The 23121-nt window shown below is 48.8% G+C and overlaps 1 protein-coding gene across 1 annotated transcript; it reads right to left on the reverse strand.

The window, feature by feature from the left end:
* Positions 1–20189: 20189 nt before the first annotated feature.
* Positions 20190–21773, reverse strand: LOC125757640 (uncharacterized protein K02A2.6-like). The gene has a single exon (XM_049413307.1). The coding sequence runs from the start codon at positions 20928–20930 to the stop codon at positions 20190–20192; it is 741 nt and encodes a 246-aa protein (XP_049269264.1). The 5' UTR covers positions 20931–21773.
* Positions 21774–23121: the final 1348 nt, after the last annotated feature.

The raw sequence follows: 23121 nt of genomic DNA on the forward strand, positions 1-23121 counted from the left end.
TATCCCTTACGAAAATACGTCAGTGAAGTCTTCGTGGACCCTGGCACAAAATACTTTCGTGTTGAAAGAAAGAAAGAGAAACAGAGAGAGAACACGAAACAGAGAGAAATACACCGAAAGAACTCGATTCCATGCGAAGTAGCCAGCGAGTATGCTGCCTTTGCTTTTTTTTTGTCTTTTTCAATGCGAAGCATTTCTTAGCGAACTTCTGCGACTTTGAGCGTATCTATCAGCCGCTTACGACTCGGTGCTCTCCTGGACGTTTCGTTAATGGAATGTATACCAAAATTGGTATAGCATAACATGACTGAATGACCAATATAAATGACAGGCCAAACATGAATATGATACCATGCTTGTTATGTAGAACATAATTTACATGCCATAGCCTTGGTGCTCTTGCGGCCTTCGTTAAATTGATATACACCAAAATTGAGACGGAGTGACAAGAGCGTATGGCGAACATAAGTGACAGGTGGTAACATGACAATCATGGCATCCATTTCATGTACAACATGATTAACCAGTGAAGCTCACGGTGCGCTTGCGGCTGTTTTACTAGCTTCATATACAACAAAATTGGCATTGCGCAGCTCCGGCAGTACAGCGGCCCTACCCGGGTTCATTTCACGAGGCCATGTCGGGAAAACTATAACGAGCGACCGATGGAGGTGCGGTTTCTGTCCTTCGCAATACCGAAGATCCTCCACCGCTGACGACGACAAGGCTGTGACGAAATATTCAGAGCACGCCCCTACCCCAACAGACTGCTGTAGAGAGAACATCGCCGCAGAAAGAAGACTTGATGACGCGACGTAGCATCAGCGGATCAAGCCGACGCGGCCGTGACCCGATGCCGCGACCTAACCGTGACGCTCTACGACTAACTAGTGTCCTCGACGTGCTTATTGACGGCCACAACGTAGTCGCTCTGGTAGGCAGCGGAGCCGATTACTTCATCGTCAGTGGCCTGTTCACTACGAAGTTGAAGAAAGTTAAGACCACCTGGGAAGGCCCCAAAATCCGCACAGCTGTAGGCCACCTGATAACGCCGGCTAGAATCTGCACAGGAAGAGTCATGATTGAGAACCGGACTTATCCTGCGAGCTTCGTAATCCTACAGCAATGGTCGAGGAATGCCATCCTTAGCATGGACTTCTTAGACCTACACATCGCCGTCATCGACTTAAGAACCAAATCGATAACGCTATCAACTGACAAAGCGACGCCGCAGGATACAGACCTGTGTTACTGTTCCTTGAACGTGCTCGGGCATCAAGTGACGATTCCACCACACTCCAGCGTCACTGATCCATTCAGCACAAAAACAGCAGCTGACATAGAAGGCATTATTGAGAGTGATGGACACTTGCTGATCAACCATCAAATTTGTGTCGCAGGCGGAGTTTCTCGAATACATGAAGGAAAACAAAATGTCATCCTGAAGAATTTTAAAGGGGCCCTGCAACACCTTACTTAGTTATATTGGAATAGCCTCATTATTGACGTATGACTCTTCACGAGTCATATGCCGCAAAAATTTTTCGAATCCGTCAAGTCTAAGTGGTGTTACCAAATTATAGACATCACATTCCGCAGCTTTCTCCCTCAACTCAACGCCGCCAGCGCGCGGAAAGCTAGCCAGCGAGTCGAGGGAGGCAGCGCAGAGGAGCGAGGCTCCGCCCAAGAGCGCCGGCGGAGTTTTTTTCTTCATTTTTTTCTCTCTGACGTCTGGGCGCAACCACGTGGTCTGTGCCGCCACTTCCGGTCGGCTTGCGTCGTTCTCGTCGAGCGGAGCCGATATCGCGCGTGCTTGAAAACTGCGCGTCTGTTTGGTAATGTTGGGTGTGCACCTCGAACGCCGTAGTGTTTTCATCGCTCTGCCAACCATGGAAGCAAACCTGAGCGCTCGTTTGGAACGAATGACAGCTGAGATCGGTTTCGGCCTATACTCCGATACACCGCCTCGTAAGACGGCAATGGCAGACGCCCCCGAAGCGCCGCCATTACCGGACGCCAGCATTGTTATCGGAGACACGCTGCGCCCGTGCCTCGGTCGGTCGTGAGAACGTGCCGACGATGCAGTTCTCAGCTGACGAGGCAACACTCGAACGGCTGCCACTCTCAACGGCAACCGGCGATGGTCAAAAGCACAGAAATATTCACGTTTTCGGCACTGCGCATGGCGAAGAAAACGGAACCACGCAACTACGAGCAGACGAGCTGTCGGTGAGACCGGAAGTGCTAATATTAATGTTTGTTCGGTGTTTTTAACGCGATAACAGAATATAAACATACATATTATCTACTTATTGAACTCAAAATTAACAACGAAAGTAATAATGAGGGTGTTATCGTGATTATAACATCAGCCAATGATGGAACTGCCGACAATCGCGTCATATTTTGCGTACTAATACATCATTTGTCGAGAGAAGAGGGAGCGATTTTCAGCTGATTTTGGGAATTTATTGTAAATTCCAGGCCGTGCGCATCGCTGTAATATTTGGCTCGCGTGTTCTCGGGAGCCTCGACTACCGATCGGCAGCGCTTTTTGAGCATGCTCGAAAAGTGTTGCAGGGCCCCTTTAACCATGAGCACAAACACCTCAACAGGGATGCGAGGATAGCGTATATCGAAGAGGTTATGGCCGTCAGCGATGTCTTCACCTTCTGAGATGCTGTTGAAGCTGCAACGGTACACTTGAACCAACGTTCGACTTTACCCCAAGTCTTCCCACTTGCAAATACGAAGAGCTGCGAAGCCTTCTCCAACAATACAAAGACTGTTTTTTGTCGTCGTCAAGGGTTCGACAAACGCCACTTGCCAAGCACCGTGTGATAACGGAAGAAAGTGCTCGTCCACTCTGCCAGAGTCCTCCCGATAGAGTTTCGACACGAGAACGAGAGATCGTGAAACAAGTCGACGAGATGCTGCGCGATGACATCACACAACAATCCAAGAGTCCGTGGGTGTCGCCTGCAGTAAAGGAGAAGGATGTATCCGTGCGGTTCTACGTCTGCTATCGTCGTTAGAACGAACAAGAACGTGTGCCCCACGGATATATGCCGCATCGGACCGCCTGTGTAACACAAGGTATTTCTCGTCGATGGATTTGAAGGGTGCTATAGGCAAATTGGAGTCTACGAAAGGGATTGAGAGAAAACCGCCTTCATCACGCCAGATGGCCTGTTCGATTTTAAGGTCATGTCATTTGGACTCTGCTCGGCTCCTGCGACATTACAACGCGTGATGGACACAGTGCTGGCAGGCTTGAAGTGGTAGCTTTGTCTTATCTACTTCGATGGCGTCGTCATCTTCGCATCAAGCTTTGACGAACTCCTCCGGTGCCTTGGAGCAGTCGTTTAAGCAATCCGCTCATTCAGGCTTACACTGAAACCACAAAGGTGCCGCTTTGCATACGAAGAGCTGTTCTTCCTAGGAAATGTCATCAACAGGGTTGGAGTGCGGCCCGGCAGACCATCGCTACATTCCGGACAAGAATGCGGTACGCCAATTTATTTATTTATTTATTTATTTATACAAGTAGCTCACGGGTTCTACGTAAGAACATTGAGTGAGGGGGGTACATTTTGTTTTGTTTTACAAAGTGCGATCAAGGCAAATCCAAAGTGAAAAAAATTAAGTAAACAACATGCTTGTGCATCGCAAAGTCTTAGTTGCAAAAATTGAAACAACCAAACGAAACGGCAAACAATGACATTGTAGAGTTCAAACGGTAATACATAAGTGCGTAATACAACTGATGAAATAGTTTTCAATGAAAGCCACGAGGTAAATGGGGATAAAGCATTACACTATTTTAAGGGTGACCTATGCCTATTAACAGTCAGAAACTAGCCGCAGTACACAGATAAGATACACACTTCTAGGGCTCAAGAGGCAGCTTTTAAAGCAGCCTGCTAAAGATCTCGGTCTCTTTGACGTTAGCTATATTCTCAGAAAGATTGTTCCACAGTACATGGCACGTTGTAATGCAGATAAATTAAAGGCGTTAGTGTGATCGTATAGACGCTGAAAACTGAGGTTATGCTGCAAACGACGGGAAAATCAATGAGGTTTGAGAATTAGCAAAGAAGAACGATGCTTGCTGTTGATGATCCTGTGCAATAGAGAGAGCAATGTTTCTGCGGGAGGCGAGGGAGGAAAGAGAGAGCAACTGCTTGATTTTTGTTATGCTGGAATGCCTGTTGTATTTACTGACGATGAAGGGAGCAGCGCGGTGTTGAACCGATTCCAAGCTTCCGGATAGATAGGCTTGTTTAGATGACCATATAGAAGACCATATAGAAGGATGGGATGGGGCTCATTCGGCAAGCATTATCAAATCATGAATAGTAGTCTACCACTGTCCCTTAAGAGGAAGGCATATAACAGCTGCATCTTACCGGTACTTACCTACGGAGCAGAAACCTGGAGACTTACAAAGAGGGTTCAACCTAAATTGAGGACGACGCAGTGAGCGATGGAAAGGAAAATGATAGGTGTAACCTTAAGAGACAGGAAGAGAGCAGAGTGGGTCAGGGAACAAACGGGGGTTAAGGATATCATAGTTGAAATCAAGAAGAAGAAATGGATATGGGCCGGGCACGTGACACGTCGGCAGGATAACCGGCGGTCATTAAGGGTAACTGACTGGATTCCAAGAGATGGCAAACGCGTGAGGGGGAGACAGAACATTAGGTGGGTAGATGAGATTAAGAAGTTTGTAGGTATAACGTGGCAGCAGAAAGCACAGGACCGGGTTGATTGGCGGAACATGAGAGAGGCATTTGCGCTACAGTGGGCGTAGACCGACTGATGATGATAGAAAACGCGTATTCGAGTTTAGAACGCACAAATTTTTGGTAAGCGAGCTTGCGCGTGGGAGCAGGGGCACCGCGAAGATTGCGTTTAGGTAACCAAGCGTACGAGGCGCGTCTGCTGTAATCTTGCTAATATAAGTAGACCAGGAAAGGCTGGATGTCATATGGATGCCTAGATACTTATAAGATAAGTTGGTCTTACAGGGCAACCATCAAGGAAATACTGAAATGCAGAGAGTGATCGCTTTCGAGTGAAGGTCATTTGATTACAATTATCTACGTTTAATATCATTAGCCAATTTGAGCACCATGTGGTTACACGATCAAGGTCTTGCTGCAAAGCTATGTGATCTGATGGTGAAGTGATTTTGCGGTAGATTATACAGTAGTTCGCAAAAAAAGCGAGTGGATGGCGTGATTTGTGAGAGGAGATCACTTATAAAAATAAAAATAACAAAGGGCTGATTACATTCCCCTGTGGGACGCCTGATGTCACTTCCGGAGAGGGGAAGACATGTTATTCATTGCAGTTCACTGCTCGCGAAAACACAGCAAGTTTCTAATCCAAATGACTCTATGAGAATCTGAGTTTAAAGATGACACTTTAGCTATTAGTCGGCAATGCGCTACACGATCAAATGCCTTAGAAAAGTCGATGAATATGCTGCTTCTTGGAAAATTTTCATCCATGTTGTTAAAGATCTCATGCGTGAATCCCATAAGCTATGTATCGCAGGAAAGTCCTTTGCGGAAGCCTTGCTGGTTTTAAAAAAAAAGTATTGGTTTTGTTCTAAGTGTGATGCAACATGTGAAGAAATTATGTGCTCAAGAAGCTTACATGGGATGCTCGTTAGGGATATGGGACGATAATTACTTGGCAGGTATTTGTCCCCAGATTTGAAGACCTTAGCGATTTTCCAGTCACATGGAACCTCGCCAGTTTGTAGCGATTGCTGGAAGACATGACCAAGAATGGTGCTAGACGGAAGAACAGTCTGCTTTAAGATTATTTAGTTTATGCCGTCGACACCCGAGCACATTGATGTCTTAGGATTTGTAATTAGGGATGAAATACCTGCAGGGTCAATGTCTATAGGATCCATAAAACTATATTCAAATGAAGGTGGCATAGGCATATTCGTGTACTTTTCTTCTGTAAAAACTGAAGTGAAGTAATTATTAAACAAGTATGGGCAATTTTCCGGAGCGAGCGCAACACCGGCAATATTTAAAATCATGATGCGGGTGGTAGACCTTGTGGGAGCGACTAATTTCCAGCATTTCTCTGGGTCGTTTTTTTTAATGTGACTGGAGGTCATGCGAAAAGAACTTGTGTTTCGCTTGGCACACTGCATGACAGTAAACCTAATCAGAAACAGGATGTTTAGTCCATGCTACCGAAGATTGCAATGACTTTGCCTTTTTGAAAAGGCGCTTCTTTTTATTTGGAAAGGTGTGAAGTGTACGAGTATACCAGGGTTTAGATATATTTACGGGAATAGTGAAGCGAGGGATATATTGATGCACCAGGCTCAACAATGTTTCTTTATAGGGACACCAATTTTCATTGACAGGGTGGTTGAAAAATTAGGCCATAAAAAAGTATGAGAAGTCTTCTAAACTCCGGTTTATGGATTGATAATCATCTCTTTTATAATCAAGTATGGGCCTTGGAGAAACGTGACGCTTGAGTGCAGGTTAACGAATAGATAACTGAATGAGACGGCGATCACTGAGACCATCTAGATATAAGGCCGAGGTAACAGGAGCTGATGATAGAAGCAGGTCAAGGATGTTGTGATGGCGCGTGGGTTGATCAATTAATTGAACAAAATAGAAATCAAGTGTTACATCAAGGAATTCTTTGGAACTGCGTGAGTGGGAGGTTAGATTGGACCAGTCAATTTCAGGGTAGTTGAAATTCCCCAAGAGGAACACGTCAGCTTTAGGAAACTTAGAGCGCAAATTCGTCAAATTGTCGTGCAAATCAGTAACAAAATTGTCTGAGCTATCAGGCGGCCTGTAACAGATCCCGAAGACTGTTTTAGATGCTTCTAGATGAGGTTCACGCCCAAATAATTTCTAACCGTGACGGAATATCAATCACAAAACACGTGATATGACATTTTAGGACAATAAGCACGCCCCCACGAGCTGTGCCTATCCTATCTTTCCTGTAAATGTGGAAATCAGGTGAATCAGGCAAAACTTCACTATCTGTGATATTAGAGTAAAGGCCAAGTTTCTGTAAGCAGCAAGATATAACAAGTGCAGTTTTCAAGATATGAGCACAACTCAGTAGGCTTCGGAATAATATACGCATGTTGGTGTGCGATAAAGTGAAGTTTTTATGCTGAACGAGATCAGCACGTGGCAGGAAATGGTTTGCAAGTGTGCGCGTAGCCGTATTACGTGCGACCTATTGCGAAGCGTGTGTTATTTTGTCATTGTTAGCGTCGTACACATAAGTAACGTTATCGATACGCAGTTTAGCAACTGAAAGTTTGAAAGGTACGTTTTAGCTTTTCCAAATTCCAACAGCTCGTTTTCTGGCAAACCGTGTTTGAGGAGAAAAATCCCAACGGATCGACAAATGCGTGGCTTTCAGTCTGTGGCCCATTTCTATAATGCTGTGCTTGTCTTAAAGAAAGTGAACTTTATGATGATCGGTCTGCACTTATCAGCGTTGTATCTGCCGAGCTCTCTTTGAAGTTGCGAAGATTGAAGTCTTATACCCAGGTTATGCGAACCTAAATGAATAACCTTCTGTTCGGACGAGGACCAGGTTTCGGATGGTTCGTCGGGTAGGCCAAAGAAAAGCAGGCTAGAACGCCGTGACCTGTTCTCGGCATCTTCGCACCGTGATTCAATAGCCTTAATTTTTTTTCGCACATGTTGTCACCAGAAATTTGCGACGAGGAAGAAGTTGAAGAGTCATGGCTCTGCTTCGAAGCCGTAACATCGACTTCCACGGCATACATTCGGGAGGATGTCTGCTTCAGTTCGACTTTAACAGACGTCTGCCAAAGTTTCAGGACGCGCAGATCATTCAGTATTTCTCGTCTTGAATCTATCCTCTGGACAGTGGCCAGGACGGTCGTTAGAACTTCGTTTGTGTTAGGACCGGGATTAGATTCAACGTCTCCGGATCGCAATAAAAGCTGTCGACAAGCATCCATGCGAAACCAATTCTTACAGCGTTCAAACATAATGAACAGTTCGTTGGGGCAGACACCATAAGAAAGCAACGATTGCTGCTGCGAGGACAGCAAGTACAGTCTAAATAACTAGCCTGTAAGAGCAGATAGGGTAAACGCTCCATTCTGCAAGCCTCTCCACACAGGATAAACGCTCCATTCTGCAAGCCTCTCAAGGAAAATGCTTATATGCGATGCCTCCCACGAAGGTAATGGCGTTGATTGCGGCAGTCGATGGCCATAGTTGCTGGCGTAGGAACTGATGATTCGCACACTCTTGGCGGTAGCGTCGAATTCACTGGCATTTCCCCGGTGCATGAAGTGTCGCCGCGTAGAAAGGCCGCATCAGGCAGGACGTCGGGAGTATAGAGCAGCAGGAAAGCCTGTAAGAGCAGACAGGGTAAACGCTCCATTCTGGGACCGGTGTCGTGCCCCCTCAGTATGTGTGCCTATTACAGGCGCTTTATAATGGACTTTTCCCGCATCGCCGCACCACTTACTGGCCTGGTGAAGACAGATGTCGGGTTCGAAGGCAGACGTCGAAGCTTTAACAAACACATCCGGCTCCTAAGAACTGTCCTTCAAGCAATCAGGTCTTCCGTAATTACGCTGGAACCAGAAAGGTTCCGCTCTGCATACGAAGAACTGTGGTTCCTAGGACATGTCATCAGCAGGGTTGGACTGCGAACCAACCCCCAGACGACCGCCGCCATAGCTACATTCCCGCCACCCGGTGACTAGAAGGTTGTAAACCGATTTCTCTTTATCTGCGCCTATTACAGGACCATTGTAATACCCCTGACACACGGGCACTCTAAAGTCCTTTAGACTAGGGGACATCTTCCGGAAAGGCGTTCAGGCGCAGTGACACACGACAAAGGAGTAACTCCTTTCTGGCAAAGGTTCTTTTCCGAAAAGCAGATGCCGCATCTACTTTTCGGGCAGTAAGGGAGTACTCTCGCACACAGTGTGCAGAGCTGATCAATAGAAGAAAGCGTGTAACAACGCTAGGTTGCCCCGTGATTTCTTCCCCTAGAGAAAATGTGTTCATTTCCAGTAGTGAAGCGATTTGTTAAACAGTAAATGTTTACAGTAGCTATACTCTCGCACGCCCGCATCACGTCACTGGCGCCGCCACGTTGGTGTTGACAGTGGCACAGTGCGGGCTGTCGCCGGTTGTCAAACCCACACGTTGTGTGTCGTCGCGCGCGTCACGCTTGTGTTAGTTTTGTTTACAGTAACTATACTCTCGCACGCCCGCATCACGTCACTGGCGCCGCCACGTTGGTGTCTTCAATGTGTGTTGTCATCACTGTGCCTGCAAAACCCGATCTGCAAGGTCAACTCGCTTATCGAGGAACACGCGACTCCACGCTACCTGCGAGTGCGCTGCAAGGGACGCTCATCGGCGTGCTTGCCATACGCGGTCCACGTCCCACAAGAACGCTTAGCGAGAAGCGCGTCGGGTGTGCGTTGGCTTCGGTCGCCTCTGTTGTATGCATTTGTTCGCTCGTGTAATGTGAAGGCGCGTCTCTGCGCTCTTTTGTAAAGACTCTCGCGAGTAGTCGTTTGAATTTCGCCTGCGCTGCGTTAATCTAACCATCAAGAAATCCGAGAGCAACAAGCGTCAGGATTACCGCAACTCTTCCTTTATCGCTATCACTAATTACTCCGCTAATCCATCACGTGATCACAGTTGTGTGAATAACGCTATGAATAAAACGCGGCACGCCGGCACTTTGACACAAACGTGAGAAAGGACGGCAAGAACGTGGGTACCAAAACAGCGTCTATTCATAGTTGCAAAACCAATCGAGGTCGCTGCTAAAATGCAAAAAAAAAGAAAAAAATATACGAACGTGAGCAATATTATAAGCCGTCAAACATTAAAAACAAACGTTTTCGAGTTCTGGTAGCGCTAAAAGTGATCTACATGCGTAGCTTTTTTAAAAATACATCGCTCGCAGAAGAAGCGCCATTTATTTTCGGCGTTCTTCTGAGGAACCACCTGAAGCACTAGTCCGGTGCCGTGTGTCATCGGCGCAACTCCTTTCTGAAAATGGTCCCTTTGGGCGACAAAAGTGGTTTACTTCAAAGCACTTTACTTTTGCCCGTGTGTCAGGGGCATAAAAGACTTTTCCCGCCTCGCCGTGCCACTTACTAACCTAACGAAGGTAGACGTCCAGTTTGAATAGGAAACGTCCCAAGAAGAAGCATTCCAGGAACTCAAATGACGTCTTCACTCACAGAGGGTACTAGTCCACTTCGACGAAGACGCACAGACTGAAATCTACACTAACGCAAGTAGTGTAGGCGTCGGCGCTGTGTTATTTAAAATAAAGGATGAACCTGAAATGGTCATAAGTTATCCTAGCCGGTTGTCCTCAAAGGCGGAAGCAAATTATTCGAAAACAGAAAAGCAGTACCTTGCCATCATTTGGGCAACGTCGAAGTTTCGCCCTTACTTGTACAGCAGGCCCTTCAAGGTCGTGAGCGATCACCATGCCTTCTGTTGGCTAGAAAACGAGAAGCATCGTTCAGGTCGACTTTGTCGACGACAAAGTCGGCCTCTGTCAACAAAGCCACGACTTTGTCGAAGAAACACGAAGTGATCCGGGCCTAAGGATCCTCGAAGGATACTTAGAAGGCAAGACCGTACGTTTACCCAACGTATTTAGACGAGGATTGGCGCCGTTGTGCTTAGAAAACGCCGTTCTTATAAGGAAGAACTTCTGGCCGGCCCGAACCAACTACCTTCTCGTGGTACCTTCAGTCATGATGGTACTTGGAAGTCGTACATGACATGCATGTCATGATTTTCATGTTACCACGTGTCAGTTATGTGTGTCATACAGAAATGTCTCGTCAAGCGTATATATCCATTCATTTAAACGGCCACGAGCGCCCCGAGACCATGTCATGTAAATCATGCTGCACATGAGATGCGTGTCATGATTTGCACGTTAGGACATGTCATTATGTTCGTCATGAACTCTTGTCACGCCATACGAATTTTGGTATACGTTAAATTCACGAAACGGCCGCAAGAGCCCCAAGGCCGTGAAATGTAAATCATACTGTTCATGACATACATGTTGTGATTTTTATGTTATGACCTGTCATTTATGTTCGTAATACGGTCATGTTATGCCACACTAATTTTGGTATACATCCGATTAACGGAACGGCCAGCACAAAGTCACAGGCGGCTAGATAGATAGATAGATAGATAGATAGATAGATAGATAGATAGATAGATAGATAGATAGATAGATAGATAGATAGATAGATAGATAGATAGATAGATAGATAGATAGATAGATAGATAGATAGATAGATAGATAGATAGATAGATAGATAGATAGATAGATAGATAGATAGATGCGCTCAAAGACGCAGAAGTTCGCTAAGAAATGCTTCGCATTTAATAAGGGGTTGCCGAGGCAGACATGTAACCCTAATAACAAAAAAAATCGGCAGATCCCACGTACCGTGGGAGTCGATGTTATGCGAAGCATGCAGCGGGCAGGTGACTGTGGCGTAACTTTTTTACTGAGCGACACGTTACAAAATGACGCTAAAGATTTGTATAAATTTTATACTCACACATATATATGTTGAAGAGCCGCATATGTGTTATATAGCCAGTTGTTTACGGTTGGGTAACACTGCCAATGGCAACGTGGGTCTTATCAACACGAGAAGCGGTAAGCTGATATGTAGTGCTTATACGTGTCCCGAGAACGCACGCACGTTTCACGAACCCGTGTGCATGTGTGCAAGTAGTTCTTGACAGTTCTTGAACAAGGGCATCATCACCGTGATCAGTGAGCACCAGCAGCTGGTCATGACTTGTTATAGGATCCGGTCGTGATCGTGGTGACGAGAGGTGCATGTGTAGTGAAGTATGTGGTATAGTAGGTCTGTTGGAATTCGTGGATACCTCGGTCATTTCGTCGACAAATTGTCTATCGACAGAGCCGGCGATATGTCGGAACCTGAAGCCCCCCTTCGCGTTGGTGAAGAATAGGTCATCGAGGCTGGTAGGCCTGGATAGTGCTACGTATACCAACATCAATGGATGGTGTTTGTCGTATTCGTAGACTACCTGCGCGTATCTGGCCTACGTAGCCTAGTCTTCAAAGTGGCTGTCAATCAATCTGGCATCATCCTCGGTCAGCATGAAGCCATCGCCCAGCCTTGTAAGAAATAAAGAGGAGACTGCGTCGTTCTAGTGGCGAAGTGCACTTTACGGTGCGGTGATGTGGATATCATATGTAAGTTTCGATAATGTATTCCTCCGGGGTCGAGCAATACTTCAATACAGCTTGCTGAATCATAGGAATACAAACGTAATGTTTATTAGACTGCTAAAAAAGCGGAGCCAACACTGGAACTACAGACGTTAATCTGATATGAGACCTATATCGTAGTACACATCGTAGAAATATCATGTAGTGTTTATTGCTTTCTTGTAAAATTAGATAGCCAGCACCACAACCACAATTGACGTTGCACCGATATTACGCCTGCGTAGGCTGTTTTTCCAAACCATTTTATAGACCTGGCGCAGCTCAGTGGTAGAATATCTCATTGCCACGTAGAATGCTTGGGTTCGATTCCTGCTGAAATCCTAATTTTCATTGTTTCCATTCGTTGAGTCAACGCTGCCGATGTTGGTTTTCGTTAACGCTCTAGCATTTGAGTTACCAATGTCTGTTCTCGCCGTTCCTGGGTAGATATAAACCGTCAATCACCTGTGGCGCATACCCGTACACCGCGGCCCGTGGTAAACGGGTATGTGCCACACGTGTCCGGTGGAAAGGGTTTGACGACGTACGCGACAGGATTTTTGCGTTATTCATGTCATGACCCGGCAATCATATTGGTTAAATCCTCTTACCCTTCCATGCAAACTTTGGTCTACGCCAAGTTAAGGAGGTGATCATGAGAGCACCCAGACGTAGGCGGCTAGATAGATAGATAGATAGATAGATAGATAGATAGATAGATACGTAGATAGAAACGCTCAAAGTGCCAGAGGTTCGCTAGGAAATGCTTCGCATTTAAAATGCCATTTGCTTCCTGCGTGTGCAACGTGGTTTGCCCCATTCCTTTCTCATGTGGTCACTGCTACATGGGCCAGACTGGCCGCTGCCTGAATATTATGCTAAGGGAGCACGATTTCTCCCTAAAGGGTACCCCCTAATCACACCTCCGACGTCACTGTCGACAATTCGGGTGCAAGCCCGACCTCAACAAAACCACCGTTCTTTTCTGGCACCAAACCAAGGTAAAGAGGGAAGCAAAGTGAGGTTTTGGGCTAGTTGGTTTTGCATGAGTAAAATACTGCGCTACAGTTACTGGAACAAAAGAAGTTAGGCAGCACACACGTTCCAAAGTGGACACGACAAGCGGAAACTATCGACTGAATTTATTGACAAAACACATAAAGAAAAAAAGAACTCGAGGAAAGGGAATTAACAGTTTACGATAGGGGACATGACGTTAATTTTGCCCAACTTCTGATGCTTGGATTGCCAACGCCGAAAACCTTCAACGCACGTGTCACCAGTCGGTCTACAACCATTACCTTGCCCTAACCGTCCGTGTGGGCGCGTGGGCATCGATTTGTATGGACGACTTCCTCAGACGTCGGCTGGTAGCCGCCGGGCCTTCGTCGCTGACGACCACATGACGCGATACGCCGAAACTGCCGGCCTCTCAGCGACTACAGTGCGCGATGATGCCTCCTACCTGCTCCACCGATTCGTGCTGCGCCACGGTCCACCCCAGAAGCTTCTCAGCGATCGAGGCCGTGTCTTCTTGTCGGAAGTCGTCGAAGCCATGCTCAGAGTGCAACATTGTTCATCGCAAAACTACTGCTTGCCATCCGCAGACGAATGACTTCACCGAGCGCTTTAAGGCCGAGACACACGGTACGATTTTCCATGCGATGCGACGTCCGACACGGCGGTGGGCAAACCGGAATGGTGACCTTTCATAGCATCGGACAGCCACCGTTCCCGCTCCCCCACCACCGCGTCGGCCGTCGCATCGCATGGAAAATCGTACCCTCTGTCTCGGCCTTTAACCGCACACTCTGCGACATGCTCTTGATGTACGTCGCCGCCGATCACAGAAATTGATGCCATTCTGCCTTTCGTCACCTACGCCTACAATACCGCCCCTAAGAGCACTACTGGTTTTTCACCACTCTTCCTATTGTACGGAAGGAACCCGTCGCACACCATTGACACGATATTACCCTACAAGCCAGATCTATCTGAACGTGAGCCTATTTCTGACACAGCCAGGCTTGCTGAAGAGTGTCGCGAGCTTGCAAAGACCTTGACAACGCACGAACAGGAGCGGCAGAAGAGCATTCGCGGTGGCACCACCACTTCTGAATCCCCGTTCCTCCCTGGAGCGCTCGTATGGCTCTCGGCCCCTACCGCTGCAACTGGCCTCTCTTCAAAACTGCTGCCGAAATACGAAGGCCCCTACCGGGTCGTCGAGCGCACATCCCCGGTCAACTATCTGATCGAACCCATCGAACCATCTTCGGACATGCGCCGTCGAGGGCGCGACATTGTCAACGTGGAGCGCCCTATGGCGTACTAGGACGCACTCATAGTGACGAGCTGTTAGGTCGCCGGACGGCTCCTTTTTCGTACCCGGGGTAATTGTGGCGAAGCCTTGGTACTGTTTAACGGTTGCGCTCTCCAGCGGCTTCTAGTGGCTTCTAGTGGGTCGTCCTCTTCTGAACGCCGCTCGCGCTCAGAGTCCGTGCTTTTGCCTTGACTGTCGCCATTGTGCATTGTCGCTGAGTGCCGTTCACTAAACAGCTGAACACCTGGACTAACTTGCTAAAGAGTAGGGGCGTGCGAATCCATATTGCTTTTCTAGCGCAATAAACGACACCACAAGAAAGAAGACGGAACACAGCGCTAGTGCGAACGCAGTGCGTATATTCGAGTTTCGAATTCGAATCGAATAATACCTAAAAGAATAATTCGATTCGACTTTCGAATAGGTATTATTCGAAGTTTCGAATAATTCGACCGCACGAATATCTAAAACGTGACAAAGGCCAATGCTGCAAGTTTGTTAGGGTAAGGTGGCTAAAGCTCACGCTAACGTCGATACTGTAGGGTTTTCGTCAAAACTTTCACCGATGTCGTGGTTCGGAAGTGAGCGCATGTTTATTGTAAAGAAGATTATGTCATTTCCATCCGTCATGGCTACTGCAAAGAAGGCCAGGAAACAGACTGGGAGACTGTTGAACTGCTAGCGTCGAAAAATAACCAGCACACTGAGCTCAGAACTTATAGTCAAGATGTTGAAATTGTGAGGAAGAAGATCGGCAAGCATGAAGGCCCATCGCCATCGGCTGACACAGACCGACAATTCGCTCTCTGGCTACGCCCTGCTGCTACGATCGTCGCTCTCGTAGAATCCTCAATAAACCCCCCGTAACAAGTGGTGGAGGTGCGGGGTTAGCAAATCTGGAACTACGCAAAGGGAAACTCAAGCCCACCTCTACAATGACAGAAGGGGGACCAATGCAGCAGCAACAACCCGGTGCCACGGTTCCTCACCGCCGTTCCCTTTCACCCATGCAATGACGGCGGAGCCCTCTGCGCCAGGAAAACTAACTAGCGCAGTTCAGGAGGCAAGAACTGCGGTGCCAGCGAAATGTCTAAGGCCTCAAATTTCCCCGAAGAACGTTATTGATGTCGCCATAGAAGGAATACGGACGCTAGCCCTCGTCGACACTGGCGCTGCTCTTTCAGCAATTGATGCCCGCATTTGCCGCCGAATCGGAAAAGTGACGACACCACTTTCTGGACTATCTCTTTGTACCGCCGACGCACAGCACGTCGAGCCGTCCGGCGCCTGCACAGCCCGTGTCGTCATTCAGAATGTCGTCTATGTCATCGAATTCATCGTGTTGCCATCATGTCCTCACGACGTAATATTAGGCTGGGATTTTCTCTCTACGCATCATGCGATCATCAATTGCGCCCGCGCCGAAATCGAGTTGTTTCCGTTTTCATCAGATATTATCAATGACCACACAGACTCTTGTTGTAAAATCGCAGTTTCCGAAGACACCGTTATACCGGCCTGGTATACTGCTCTTGTCAGCATCTCTTGTACTTCTATCAACGACGGCACCTTGTTTTTCGCACCCTCTGACCTTCTACTTCGCCGCCGATCACTACCACTGCCGTTTGCCGTCCTTCAGTTCAATTCTGGCACCTCTGTGATGTACGTGTCAAACCCAACGGCCGCACCAGTCACCCTGCGCCGCCGTGAAAGCCTAGGGAGAGCCGAACCACTGCCATCTTCTTCAATTTTCGACATCATGGAAGACTCCGCTGACCTGGCCGCCCTTGAGACCTCACCTCCTCAGTCACTGCCGCGGTCTTTCACACCAACTATTGCAAGCGACCTTACGACGACGCAGCGCGACCAGCTTCTTCGCTTGCTCGAAGGCTTCTCATCCTCGTTTGACTCCCACGCAACGTCGCTTGGCCGCACGACGGCTGTGTCGCACACCATCGATACTGGAAGCCATCCGCCCATTCGACAGCGTCCTTACAGAGTATCGGTGAGCGAAAGGCGCGTTATCGATGAGCAGGTGAAAGACATGCTCCAACGTGGTGTCATTCAACCTTCCAACAGTCCCTGGGCCTCTCCAGTCGTCCTGGTTCGGAAAAAAGACGGTACCATACGATTTTGCGTCGATTATCGACGGCTTAACAAGATTACCCGAAAGGATGTGTATCCGTTACCCCGTATTGATGACGCCCTGGACTGTTTGCAGGGTGCGGAGTTTTTTTCTTCCTTGGATCTCCGCTCTGGCTACTGGCAAGTGCCAATGGCTGACGCTGACTGTTCGAAAACGGCGTTCGTAACACCAGACGGATTGTACGAATTCACTGTAATGCCGTTCGGTCTATGCAACGCGCCCGCGACCTTTGAACGCATGATGGACGGCATCCTGCGCGGCCTGAAGTGGCGCACTTGTCTATGCTATCTTGATGACATTGTCGTCTTTTCCCCAGATTTTTCCCCAGATTTTTCGACTCATCTGCACCGTTTACATCAAGTTTTGACCTGTCTCCAGAATGCTGGCCTGCAGCTTAACTTGAAAAAGTGCCAGTTTGCGGCTCGAAAACTGACTATATTAGGCCACGTTGTCTCCAAAGAAGGCATTCTCCCCGATCCTGCTAAACTCCGAGCCGTATCCGATTTCCCAAAGCCCACTACCCTGAAAGCACTACGCAGCTTTATTGGCTTATGCTCATATTTTCGACGCTTAGTTCGCAATTTCGCTAATGTCATCGCACCCCTGAATGCACTTCTCCACGGCGACAATGAACTGTCTACCTTGTAGGAAGCATGTGATCACGCGTTTACGACTCTTCGTCGCCTGCTTACATCTCCACCAATCTTGCGCCACTTCGATCCCAGCGCACGGACAGAAATTCACACTGATGCCAGTGGTGTTAGTCTTGGTGCTGTACTCGCCCAACGTAAGGACGCCAACACCGAATACGTTGTCGCCTATGGCAGTCGTGCGCTCACGAAACCTGAGACCAATTACTCCGTCCCAGAAGAGGGTGCATGGCTATCATATGGGCTCTTCAGAAATTTCGCCCCTATCTTTACGGTCATCCTTTTCACGTCGTAACCGACCACCACGCTCTTTGCTCGTTGTCGAACCTGAAGGACCCGTCAGGCCGCCTCGCTCGTTGGGCTCTCCGAATCCAGGACTACGGCATCCGCGTCGTCTATCACTCTGGCCGCCGAAACTCTGATGCTGGCGCCCTTTCTCGTTTTCTCCTCACCTCAGACGACAGAACTTCTACTCGTGATCAAGATCCTGGACATGGCCTCAGAACAACCAAACGACCCATGGATCGCCCCCATTTTGAACTTTTTGTCAAGCCCTCCGACAGCGTCGGCACCTCACGCAGTGCGACGCCAGGCGCAGCATTTCGCTATCCGCAACAGACTTTTATACCGCCGCAACTCCCACAACGACGGCCGCACATGGTTACTAGTCGTACCCCGTAATCTTCGTCAAGAATTGTGCTCCGCTTTCCACAATGACCCGCAGTGTGGTCACGGTGGAGTGTCTAAGAAGTACATGCGGCTCAGTCGACGATATTATTGGCGGGGCATGTACAACTTCGTCTGCAAGTACGTCCGCTCTTGCATCCCCTGCCAACGACGCAAACCAGTCTCGCACCTCTCCACAGCACCTCTCCAGCCACTCCCATGCCCACCCCTCCCGTTTGACCGCATCGGCATCGATTTATACGGGCCCCTTCCATGCACTGGTGCTGGAAACCGATGGATTGTCGTTGCCGTAGATCATTTGACCAGGTATGCTGAAACCGCCGCCTTGCCTGCTTCAACAGCAAAAGACGTTGCATCGTTTATTCTACACAATTTCATTCTTCGCCATGGCGCACCTCGTGAACTCCTGAGTGATCGGGGACGTGTATTCCTCTCGGACGTGCTGCAATCCCTCCTATCTGAATGCCAAATTATTCACCGCACTACTAGCGCTTATCACCCACAGACCAATGGCTTAACTGAACGATTTAACCGGACCCTTGGTGACATGTTGTCTATGTACGTTGCCTCAGACCACTGCAATTGGGATGTTGTACTTGCGTTTGTCACATACGCGTACAACACCGCCTGCCAAGCCACTACCGGATTCTCACCATTCTTTTTGCTTTATGGCCGCGAGCCCTCCAGCACGATTGATACAATTCTCCCGTATCACCCCGACCCTGCTGACTGCCAACCTGTGTCTGAGCTCACCCAGCACGCTGAGAGATGCCGACAACTTGCCAGATCTTTCACCTATGATGAACAGTGTCGCCAAAAACTGCGCCATGACTCCAAGCCACCTCCGGACCCTTTTCCTATCGACTCCCTCGTGTGGCTTTGGGTGCCTCCAGTTGCTGCTCCCGGCCTTTCATCTAAGCTCCTTCCAAAGTACCACGGACCCTACCGCGTGGTTGCGCAAACCTCCCCTGTCAATTATGTGGTCGAACCCGTTACGCCATCTTCCGATCTCCGTCGTCGCGGGCGAGAGACAGTCCACACTGACCGCCTCAAGGCATATTATGATCCTTTGACCTCTATCTAAGTCGCCAGGATGGCTACCTCTCCATACCGGGGGTGATTGTGAGGAAGAAGATCGGCAAGCATGAAGGCCCATCGCCATCGGCTGACACAGACCGACAATTCGCTCTCTGGCTACGCCCTGCTGCTACGATCGTCGCTCTCGTAGAATCCTGAATAAACCCCCGTAACAAAATGAACTTCAATGAGCCCCTGATCCGCCGTAAGGATGATCCTTTGAAATAACCGGAAGACCACGGAGCTGCACTTTATCCAGGTATCGCCAAAACTGGCTTGCGATACCTTCCCATCCCTGCTGCTGAGGTGCCTAGTGGGCACACGTTTTCAACTGCAGTGAACACCGCAACGTCACGGCGAGAGAAGCTGAAGCCAGGTCATGTAGAAGAGCTGGTGTTTCTGCATCGCAATTTTCTGCATGAAAAATGATTATGTGCTCGAGGAGATGAGCAGATTTCATTTCTTTGTTCTTCAATTTTCAATAAAATCTTTGGTATTCGATATTCGATTCTATATTTGATATGTTTGACCGCCTTTCGGCAATATTTGATTCGCATTCGATTCGAGGTGAAATTTGACTATTCACACACCCCTACTGTTACATCGTTTAGTCGATCCCTGCGCGTTGGCGCAAGCGAAGTAGACACAAGCTGACAAGCTGGTAGAATGGGCGTTTATTTTCAGTGTACGTTGGAATATAAAGACAGAAAGTAAAGAGGGAAAGAGAAACAAGGTAAGTGAAACAAGAGATAGAAGCTTTGGCTATAACTGAGCCACGAACTCATAAGGGTTACACTTCAGTCACAACACTTGTCCATCAATAATACTGGAGACGCTGCACAGGTTTCCGCTGTCGTGTTGAGCGCCGGAGCTCTGTGGTCACTGTAGGTTCCCTGGTCTTCTGCTTTTCCTGGTCTTGGGTTGGGGATGATGGCTGCAGCTGGTGTGGTGACTCACGGAGTTCCGCCTTCGCGCTTGGTCCTGATCCGGGAGTTTATTGCGTAGTTCTCGACTTAGGCATACTCTCCCCTTCCCTGTCACGTAGGGGTTCAACCGAGTCTATCCTTGTGTGAACTTGATCCACATGTCTCCGAACAAGGCCCTCTGGCGTCTCGACTGTCACCATCCTCGCTCCGTCGGCCGACTGTACCGTGCCGGTCTTCCACTTTTCACCCTTGCCAAAGTTGCGGATGTACACGTTCGCGTCCGGTGCCAGGGTCCACTCATCTGATTCACCTGATCTTCCTGCAATCAAGGGAGGAAAGCACGTGTCGAGACGAGACCGAATTTGGTATCCCAGGAGAAGCTCCGAAGGAGAATTGCCCGATGCGAGGGGTGTTCTCTGGTAATTGAAGAGTAGTCTGCAAAGGCAATCTTCTAATCGGGCCTGGTTAATCTTCTTCAGCCCATCTTTCACGGTTCGAACAGCTCTCTCTGCAAGGCCGTTCGACTGGGGATGAAACGCAGCCGTGCGCAGGCGAGTTATGTTGTTCTTATTCATGAAATCGGCAAACTCTTGACTAGTGAACTGCGTTCCATTATCTGAAACAAGGGTGCGCGGAATGCCGAACCTGCTGAACAAGCTGCGCAGGCAAGTGATAGTCGAAGATGTGGTCGCCTGCTTCATTGGTACGGCCTCAATCCATTTGCTGTGAGCATCTACAAGAACAAGGATCATGCTTCCATTTATTGGCCCCGCGAAATCTAATGTACTCTCGACCAGCTTTCCTGGCATGTCGGCCAGCTAACTGGCGGGGCAGATGCCGGCATGCGTCGATTTTGAATACAGCTTGTGCACCTCGCTGACACTTGTTCGATGTCGTTGTCCATTCCAGGCCACCAGAAAGCCGACCGAGCGATTGCCTTCATCGCCGATGATCCTTGATGAGGTTCGTGCAGCAGGTGCAACATTCTATGCTGCGCGCTGTCTGGAATGACAACCCTACGGCCCCAATAGAGCAACCGGTGGGCCAGCGAAAGCTCGAGTCTGCGGTCGAAAAAAGGGAGTAATCTTCGTTCAAGTGCTTTAGCGCTTGTAGGCCATCCATTCCTTGTGTACTGCACAACCTTGGCCAGTACAGGGTCGCTGGCGGTTAGCGCCTGCAATTCCGCTGTCGAGGCTGCACTCTCCTGTACGGATGCGAGGGCCAAAACGTACTCGGGTGGCTCGCCGTCCGCGGTTGGCTCCGAAGTTTCTCGTGGCAGCCTACTGAGGGCGTCCGCGTTCAGGAGCTGCTTGCCTGGAGAATACTGCAGCTTGTAGCAGAATCCGCCCAAATACAGCGCCAGCGCTGTATACGAGCAGCTGCCAGCGGTGGAGTTGGCCGATCCGATCTCAGCAGGCCCAGGAGTGGCTGGTGGTCTGTGACGAGGATGAACTCTCGGCCTAGAAGATAAACATGGAACTTCATTACTCCAAATACCAGGGCTAACGCTTCTCGTTCAAGTTGTGAATAATTTTGTTCTGCTTTCGACAATGTTCTCGAACGGAACCCAATAGGCTCGTTCCTGTTCCCTTTTGTGTGAAAAAGCACTGCGCGGATGCCTCTTTGCGACGCGTCGCACTCTAGTTTGAGCGGCTGTGAAGGGTCGTAGTGCACTAATACCCGTGCTTGCAGCAAACACTGTTTTGCTTTGTCAAACGCGGTTTGTTCTGTCCAGTCCCAACGTCTGTTTTTTTCCAGTCGCCGATACAATTGAACGAGCAGAGACGATATGTTCGGCAAAAACTTTGAGTAGAAACTGATCATGCCAAGAAACGAACGGAGCTCGGCTACATTTTCGGGCTGGGAGCATCAGCGATTGCTTCGATATTTTCTTCTATTGGGTGCAGCCCTTGCTGATCGATTCGATGGCCACGATAGGTAACAGGCGCCTGCCGAAATTTGCATTTGTCAAGGCGTAGTCTAACACCACTCTCCCGGAAACGTTGCAGAAGGACTTTGAGCACGTCGTCCCTTCCTGCTTTTTCGGACACCAAGACATCGTCCAGATAAGCTTGCGCGCCTGATAAGCCTTGCAGAACAGTTTCCATCCTACGTTGAAAAATGGCTGGCGCAGAGGCAATGCCGAAAGGTAATCTGTTGTAGCAGAAAAGACCTTTGTGCGTGTTAATTACGCACATCTGGCGCGATACGTCATCAAGCGGAACTTGGTTATATGCATCTCTTAGATCTAGTGTGATGAAATGCTTGCCGCCATTTAAGGACGCGAACATCTCATTGCTTACTGGCAAAGGGTATTGTTCCAGCTCACATGCCGCATTTAGGGTGACCTTAAAGTCGCCACAAATCCTAACGGTGCCGTTCTTCTTAAGCACTGGTACAATGGGCGTAGCCCATTCGGAATGTGGCACCAGTGACAAGACGCCTAGTGCCACCAGCCTATCCAGCTCTTCTGATACTTTGTCGCGTAGCGCAAAAGGAATAGAGCGGGCCTTACAGAACTTGGGTGTGACTCCCTCCTTCAGCTGCAGGTGCGCCGCAGGTCCTTTGATGAGGCCTTGTTCCGAGCTGAAGACATCTGGAAACTCGGAGATTACATCCGAAAGGATCTGCGTGTTGGTAGACTGAAATGCTTGCCGCCGTTTAAGGACGCGAACAGTCGGCGGCTCAGCTGAGAGGCTGAGAACAGGGGCGACTGCGTCGCTCAGAAGAAAAATTAGGTCTCGGCCACAAACTTGGACTGCAGCAATCTAGCACTACCAACGGGCATTCTACGGTTGCACCGACGTACGATACCGGCAACAGGATCTCCCCAAGGACTGGCAATTTTTTCAAATAGCATGACAGCTTTATGCGTGATGGCCTCAGCGGAGGCCAAGCGTTCTTGTGCTGCTCAAAAACCTGACGTGCCACGACGCAGACCGGTGAACCAGTGCCAATGAGCAGTGATACGTCAACACCTCCCCACGTGAAGTTGCGCCG

The sequence above is a fragment of the Rhipicephalus sanguineus genome, chromosome 1 (assembly GCF_013339695.2).
Source record: "Rhipicephalus sanguineus isolate Rsan-2018 chromosome 1, BIME_Rsan_1.4, whole genome shotgun sequence".
In the NCBI taxonomy this organism is placed as follows: Eukaryota; Metazoa; Arthropoda; class Arachnida; order Ixodida; family Ixodidae; genus Rhipicephalus; species Rhipicephalus sanguineus.

Coding starts and splice junctions, on each gene's coding strand:
- LOC125757640 (XM_049413307.1), bottom strand. CDS start 20,930: ATGCCAGGAAAGCTGGTCGAGAGTACATTAGATTTCGCGGGGCCAATA.